General features: G+C 43.7%; 1 protein-coding gene across 1 annotated transcript; it reads left to right on the forward strand.

Annotated features, from left to right (window-relative positions):
* The first annotated feature begins 1,287 nt into the window (after positions 1-1,287).
* Positions 1,288-1,869, forward strand: LOC133754889 (CCAAT/enhancer-binding protein epsilon-like). Its single transcript, XM_062185239.1, has one exon. It carries the CDS (start codon positions 1,288-1,290, stop codon positions 1,867-1,869), a length of 582 nt encoding a protein of 193 aa, XP_062041223.1.
* Positions 1,870-8,203: the final 6,334 nt, after the last annotated feature.

Below are 8,203 nucleotides of genomic sequence, written 5' to 3' on the forward strand. Positions count from 1 at the left end.
AAAAACCCTTAGCTCCTCCAGGCGAGCAGGAAGATATTCCACCACCTTATTCCCCCCGCCTCCTTAGAAGGGCACCTTATATCCCCCGCTTCCAAAAAAGGCCCGCGGTGCCCTTTTTGGAAACCAGAAGAGAAATAGAGGAGGAAGAATCCGATGAAATAGAGGAGGAAGGACCCCCGGCCCATTCCAACTGGCCGTCCTCCTCCTCCATATAACTGGGATCACAAGCCCTGACAGGACTTGCAGGGCCTGTTTTACTAACATTAATTTTACTACACTTAAATGGAACTCTGTAGGAGACTCAGACTCTACTGCCAGACTCTCCTGAGGAGCTTAGCTAAAAGGGTTACAGGGAAAAAAAAATTGACATTGCTTAGCTTAAAAGTTATTTAGTTAAAAACAAAAGGGGAAGTTTAAGATGGGCTAAAAAAAAAGGAACTAACTAGGATCCTGGCCACCACAGTTAAAAGGAAGCAGAGTAAGGGAGAATCAGGATAGGCAGGGACCCCGGAGACTGACAAAAACACAGAGAAGTGCCCAAAAGGACAAGTCTGCCTAAGGTCCGACTAACAACGAGAATCTAGTGGTGTACGACTGCCACACGAGACTGAACTGACCGAAACGGCCCCTGCAAGATGACAAGAGAAAAGATGACAGCAGCGGAGTGGTGAGACTGGGCGACAGCGGCCCCTCGGCCCCTCCCTCATTGGGACACGTGTGGTATAATAGTGGGAAACGGCCGAACGAGGACAGTGGGCTGGGTTTCCACCTTCAACCCCCCCGAGGACTCTGCTCGGCAGGCAGGGCTGATCGCTATGGACCATGCACTCCGTGCAGCTAAGAAAAAGGAGCGGGTGGCATTGCACAAGAACAGCAGGTACGCTCTCGCCACTACCCACGGGGAACTCAAAATGGACAGAGGCTTTATCGACCAGGAAGAAGAACTGCTCCAATGTTTCCCTGATTTGGACTACCAAAGGTACTGGGGTCAGACACCGGGCCGGCTTTCGTCTCCAGGGTAAGTCAGATGGTGGCACAGGTGTTGGAAATAGAAAGTTACATTGTGTTTATAGGGTAAGTTAGATGGTGGTAGCGGTAGCCAAGGTACTGGGGATATAGTTAGGTAAAATGTATGATTAATGGTGGAGACTGGCACTGGAGACTGGGTCAGATTGCTGCCGATGGTTTTGTTTAAGACTTGCAGTATATGTGGCCTGACATTTTATAAAATGTTGTACCCAGCATTGATTCTTTTGCAACTTCCCTACCCCGCCAGGCTTTGCTTAAATGTTCGCCTCCCAGGGCTTCGAGGGCTTCCAGGAGGAGCAGTCCCCAGCTTTGCTCTCCGACCTCTCTGCCATGGAGTCGGCACCTGACAGCAGCCCAGGGAGCTACAACCCTAGGACTGTGGCTGTGAAGGAGAAGCCCCGGGGGCCAGAGGGCGGCCGAGGTGGCAGCCGGGGCAGTTACAATCCCCTGCAGTACCAGGTGGCACACTGCGGGCAGACGACCGTGCACCTGCCCCCAACCCTGACGGCACCGGGCCAGCCCCTGTGCGTCCCCGAGGCCCCCTTAGCCACCACCGTGCCCCCCAGCAGCCCCCTCAAGGCGCCCTCCCCGACTGACCCCTCGCAGAAGGGCAAGAAGACAGTGAACAACAGCCTGGAGTACCGGCTGCGGCGGGAGCGCAACAATATCGCCGTGCGCAAGACCAAGCGGCGCATCCTGGAGATGCAGCAGTACATGGCAGAGAATGAGCAGCTGCGCAGCCACGTGGAGCAGCTCACGCAGGAGCTGAATATCCTGCACAGGTTTTTAAAAGCTATTATAAATTTAATGTCATTGGTCAGTACCAATATTAAAAATTAAGGACATTAAAAATAAAAAGAACTTTTTATATAAGGAAAAAACATGGTTTGTAAAAATAACTTTATCCGGATGGCTAGTTTACTGTAAACTAAAATAAAAATGGTAAAATGTTTAAAGTAAGTTAAAAAGGGTATGTAAAAGTCATAAAAGGTTGCGCTTCCATTGGGCTGAGGGGACGGCTTAAGGTGGACATTGCAACTGGACGGTCTTTTAAGAGTCTTATCTTGAGTGGAGTGGCTCTTAAAATCTGCTCGGGATGGGACTTTTGAAGACTGTTTGGTATTCGTACCCGGCTTCCCTTTTTTTTGGCTCCATGCCCCCACACTTGTTTCAGGCTGTAAAACACCCGGTTTCCCTTCTTTGTTGTAGATTCACACTTGTTCCGGGCAAAGTCACAAAAAGTATTTGGGTCAATTTAGCTGGACAGGCACCAGGTATTAACCCAAATTTGTATGACTTCTTCAGGGATGTGTTTTCTGTTTCTGTCTCTGTTGTATTTTCTGTTTTTAAATTCTGATGCCTTTTTGTAACTTTTTTTATCCTGCGGGGCATACTTCCCCTACCCTGCAGACTTGCTTCTGTGCTCATAAAATCGGCTGCAAGGCACAGAGATGTGCTTGTAAACTTGTGTCTGGCAGCGGATTTGGTGGGCGCCGGTGATGGGCAGCCCACATATTCCAATAATGATCACGTGGGAGAAAGAGACACCTGGGACATCTCCGGCCTGTTTTATGATCAGACTCCCCTATGAAACAAAGGACCGGGCAGAAGCGTATACTTAATTACCTCTTAATTCTAATTGTTACTAGTGTGGGATTTTTAATTTCTTTCCAAAAGAATCTTAGCCATTGCAGGACCCTTAGTAAGATAGGGCCTGCTCCTCGGGGTATGCAACTGACAACTGGTTATATTTTGAACACCCTGCTCCCTTTCTTTATTTCAGGCCTTTACAAAATTTAAAAAGTAATTCCTAAAATTTTAAGATTAAAATTAGTACAAAAAGAAAAGGAGAGAATGTGAGACCCTAAAATAATGTTAACAAGGGTAAAAGAAATTGGGCAGGTTTAAAATGGAGTTGCTTGTGAGCTAACTGCATACTGTTCTGCTTCTGTGCAAAATGGCTGGGCTTGCAAAATGCTTTCATGAGATAATTGAACTTTAGTTGAACCTGTAGCATGTGATAATTATTTTAGGAGCTATGTTAAGTTTTTGAAAACCATAAAAGCAGAAGTTGACCCAACCTATGTCCTGATGACCCCGTATTTGTGCTTGCTCAAGTACTTTGTTCCTTTACCCTGGAAAAACCCTTTACCTTGTGATTTTTTGTCATGCTGTGGAAATATGCTAATGTTGTGGTTTTAAGCCTTAAATACTGAGAGAAAATAAGGCAGGAAGGGGTTAAAATTGAGTTGCTTGGCTAACTGCATATTGTTCTGCTTTTGTACAAAATAGCTGGGCTTGCAAAATGCATTTTTTTAAGATAACTAGATTTTAGCTGACCTTGTAACATGTGATGATTGTGCTAATGCTTTTATGAGATAATGGAGCATATGACAATTATTTTAGGAGCTATGTTAAGTTTTTGGTCATGATGACCCCGTGTTTGTGCTTGCTCAAGGATTTTGTCCCCTTACTCTGGAAAAACCCTTTATCTTATGAGAATTTGTCATGCTGCGGTTTATCTTGTGATTTTCTGTAATACTGTGGAGATATGCTAATGTTGTGGTTTTAAATCTTAAATACTCTGTGCGGTTGATGATCGGGGCCTCTCTTCTTGCACAGAGATGGCCCATCTGCGCAGATGTAATAAACTTCCTCTTGTTCTTTGCATCGATTGGAATGGATTTCGTGTTTCTGGGGTCGGTAGAAGTGTGGGACACCTTTCGGGGGTCTTACATTCTTGGGGGCTCGTCCGGGATTCGAGACCCCAGACCCACGCTCCATTTTCCAATCGGAGGTAAGTTTTTGCTGTTTTAAGTGTTTTTGTGTGTTTTGTTGATTTTTTTTATTTTTTCCCGGGGCGCTTGACGTACCGGAGGTTTATGTTGTACGGGCGCTAGGCGTCCGGGCGCTAGGCGCCGAAAGAGTTGAGCCAGTAGTAGGAAAGGACAGACGTGTCCGCGACCCCTGGCTCGGGCCCTGGGGGACGCTCCAGTGGCTAGGCCGCTCTCCCACCAGGTAAAAGGTTTTCTTCCCTGGGAGAAGAGGGCTGGTGGCAGCAGCCACTCCCGTCGGAAGTTTTGGTTTCAGTTTTGTCTCAGTCTTCTTCCCCGGGAGAAGGGCTGGTGGCAGCAGCCGCTCCCGTCGGTGGTTTCAGTTTTGTGGGGAAGTTTTGGTTTCTTCTTCCCCGGGAGAGGGCTGGTGGCAGCAGCCGCTCCCGTCGGTGGTTTCAGTTTTGTGGGGAAGCTTTGGTTTCGGTGTAAGTTTTTCTTTCCCGGGAGAGGGCTGGTGGCAGCAGCTGCTCCCGTCAGAAGTTTTGGTTTTGTTGCGCGCAGGTCTCGTCTTATTAGGGCGCGCAGGTCTTGTTCCATTGTTGTGTGCAGTGTTTTTGTGAGTTTTGTACTTGTTATTTGTGTTTTAATATACTTTCCTTATTTGCCTTTCCCCTTCAATATGGGACAGGAATTAACTACACCTTTGAGTCTTACTTTATGAGTCTTAATTGGGAAAACTGCAACGCAAAGTTGTTTATGTTGTTTATCTGTTTTCAGTGCTTGAGTGATTACCCAACTAATCAGAAGTGTACTAATTGTTGGCCAAACCGCTTGACTCTGACAGCTTAAATTCTAAACTGAGTCTTCCAACTTTGGGCTTCCAGTCGGATCCCTGGAACTCTCAAAGGATGAGACTCTAAAATTTGTTAAAGTAAAATATATTAAAATGCTTTAGACATGTTTCTCTTAACGATGAAGATCTTTTCAAGGTTATGTCCATGTTTGCTGTCCAGGAGGAGTTATTCTTATGTTACTTAAAAGCATGGAAATGTAATTTTGACTTTTAATTCAGAACTCAGTGTCTTAAGCCATCTAGGCATCAATGCTAAGCAAAATGTAAAAAAATGTATTGTACTTTTCACATCTTAAATTCGATAGGAGAGACTGTTTGAGTTTGTTAACATGTATTTTTATAGATTGTCTATACATAACAATTCAAGACTATGTAAAAGTAACTACAGGTATAAAGTTTCAGAAAATGTGAGCAAGTCATAAAAAGTTTTAAAAGGTTTACAACTTTAAAATTGTTTACAGAGCTTTCTTTAAGTTAAGTGCTAATGCCAAAATTACATTGACCTAAAGTTAAAGTCTGATCTTCTGTTACAACAAAATACCTAAAAATGGTTTAAGTTTTAAAATCTGTTTTTGCAAAAATTGTAATGTCTATTTTAACAGTGTCTGCTGAATCAGTTACTCTGCCATTTCTAGAGTTAGGTCCTATAAGCTCTTTTTGACTCTGTTAAGTAGTTCAAAATTATGTAAACCCTTATGTTTAAGGTTTTTATTTCTGGTTTATTCAACAACAGATATAAAATTTATGTTCTATTAAAGTGATCTATTGTGTACTCTACTGTTTCTGTTAAGTTCAAATTAATAAAAAGCATTGTTAAGTATTATGATCAAATCTGGTTTAAAAGTGTAAAAATCACCCTAACTAATAAATGACTATCATTTCAGGATGTTAAGAAATTCTATTTTGACCAGATACTCTAAGTTCTCTTGGCACCTTTAACAGACTTTCTAAAAATCCAAGTTCTAAATTATCCGAACTTTTGACACCCCCAGAGGGCCCCTGGAGATGTCAAAAAGAGATCTCTCATCTTGCAGAGATAATAACCAATCGGCTGTTTAAATTAAAAGTGGTGCCAAGATGTAAAATGATGCTAAACTTCAGCTATAAACATGTTTCTTTCTAGCTGCTCCAGTCTCTGGCTCAGAAGCCAGATCCTTTAAAGAGGGACCGATAAAGTCTCCATTCAGCTAACGCCAAACAACCAGGCGTTGCTAGTTCAAATGTATTGCTAGTTCAAATGTGGATCAAACGGGAGGTCTAGCCAAAAGGGAAACAAATAGTTAAGATTGTACAAACCTACAAAAATGTAATAATTAAATGGTTAATGCAAAATGTTAGCTCATTTGTTATTTGGACTGTGTGCGCCTTAACATGTCTGTTTATTGAAATGGTACTGTTTTTTATGCTCCTGATATTGGTGCCCTTTTTGAAAACCAGAATAAAAATCGAAAAAAAGAAAAAAAAATTCCGATAAAACAGAGGAGGATGAAGCAGAGGAGGGAGGACCTCCGGCCCGTTCTAACTGGCCGTTCTCCTCCTCCATATAACTGGGAAAGCAAGCCCTGACAGGACTTGCAGGGCCTGTTTTACTAACATTAATTTTACTGCACTTGAATGGAATTCTGTAAAAGACTCAGTCTCTACTGCCAGACTCTCCTGAGGAGCTTAGCTGAAGGGGTTAAAGTTTTTTAGTTAAAAAAGGGGAAGTTTAAAATGGGCTAAGAAAAAGGAACTAACTAGGATCCTGGCCACCACAGTTAAAAGAAAGCAGAAGTAAGGGAGAATCAGAATAGGCAGAGACCCCGGGAGACCGACAAAAGCACAGAGAAGTGCCCAAAAGGACAAGTCTGCTTAAGATCCGACTAACAACGGGAATCAAGTGGTGTACGACTGCCACACGAGACTGAACTGACCGAAACGGCCCCTGCAAGACGATAAGAGAAAAGATGACAGCAGCGGAGTGGTGAGACTGGGCGACAGCGGCCCCTCGGCCCCTCCCTCATTGGGACACGTCTGGGTTTCCACCTTCAACCCCCTGAGGACTCTGCTCGGCAGGCAGGGCTGATCGCTATGGACCATGCACTCCGTGCAGCTAAGAAAAAGGAGCGGGTGGCAATGCACAAGAACAGCAGGTACGCTCTCGCCACTACCCACGGGGAACTCAAAATGGACAGAGGCTTTATCGACCAGGAAGAAGAATTGCGCCAATGTTTCCCTGATTTGGACTACCAAAGGTACTGGGGTCAGACACCGGGCCGGCTTTCGTCTCCAGGGTAAGTCAGATGGTGGCACAGGTGTTAAAAATAGAAAGTTGCATTGTGTTTATAGTTAGGTAAAACGTATAATTAATGGTGGAGACTGGCACTGGAGACTGGGTCAAATTGCTGCTACACATTTTTATAATGCTACATATCTTTTATATGCTGCTGCATTTTTGGAATTTCCCTATTTTGCCAGGCTTTGCTTAAATGTCTGCCTTTTAGGGCTTTAAAGTTTTCCTAAAGAAGCAGTCCTTGGCTCTGCTCTCCGAGCAGCGGAAGATGAGTGACTGCGAGTTTGCCTATGTACATATGCTGGCTTAGGACTATTTGCTGTATATCCTGAAGACGCCGCAGCCTGGACAGGGATTGAGCAAGACGTCCAGAGTGCTGCAGAACGTCACCTTTTCCATCCAGCAAGAAGTGGAAGAGGCTCTACTTTATACATAATTCTGGTTAAAAGATTTTTCTGGAAGTTACTAAACAGATTTGTGTGATATTGTCATTGCTAAAAAAGAAATATTGCTGACCCTTAGTAATAAAAGTAAAATTGTTTATCACCCACGCCTTGGTCCTGACCCAGCAGTGCCAAAGTTTAAAAAATGAAGGACATAAAAGAAAAGAGTATTGTTGGTGAGAAGGGCTAAAGAGAAAAAAAGAGCTTTTTATATAAGAAAAGGACATGGTTTGTAAGAATGACTTTATCCGGATGGCTAGTTTACTCTAGACTGAAATGGAAATGGTAAAATGTTTAAAGTAAGTCGAAGAGGGTGTGTGAAAGTCACAGAAAGTATTTGGGTCAATTCAGCTGAACAGGCACCAGGTATTAATCCAAATTTGTATGACTTCTTCAGGGATGTGTTTTCTGTTTTTGTCTCTGTTGTATTTTCTGTTTTTGAATTTTGATGCCTTTTTGTAACTTTGTATTCTGCGGGGCCTACTTCCCCTACCCTGCAGACTTGCTTCTGTGCTCATAAGATTGGCTGTAAGACACAGAGATGTGCTTGCAATACTTTTATTTTGTTTTACCCCGGTGATGGGCAGCCCACATATCCCAATGAAGATCACGTGGGAGGTAATATCTGGTACCGCTGAGGTTGTGTGGCCTGCGTGGCCCCTTCTGGGATATGGTGGCCCTCCTTGCACCCCAATGTGTGTTAATTGGTTGTAAAAAAGACACCTGGGACATCTCCGGCCTGTTTTCTGATCAGACTCCCCTATGAAACAAAGGAATTGTTACCAATGTGGGACAAAATTTAAAAAGTAATCCCTTAAATTTTAAGATTAAA

This window comes from Lepus europaeus, unplaced genomic scaffold (genome assembly GCF_033115175.1).
Source record: "Lepus europaeus isolate LE1 unplaced genomic scaffold, mLepTim1.pri SCAFFOLD_295, whole genome shotgun sequence".
Lineage (NCBI taxonomy): Eukaryota > Metazoa > Chordata > Mammalia > Lagomorpha > Leporidae > Lepus > Lepus europaeus.

Coding starts and splice junctions, on each gene's coding strand:
- LOC133754889 (XM_062185239.1), top strand. CDS start 1,288: ATGTTCGCCTCCCAGGGCTTCGAGGGCTTCCAGGAGGAGCAGTCCCCA.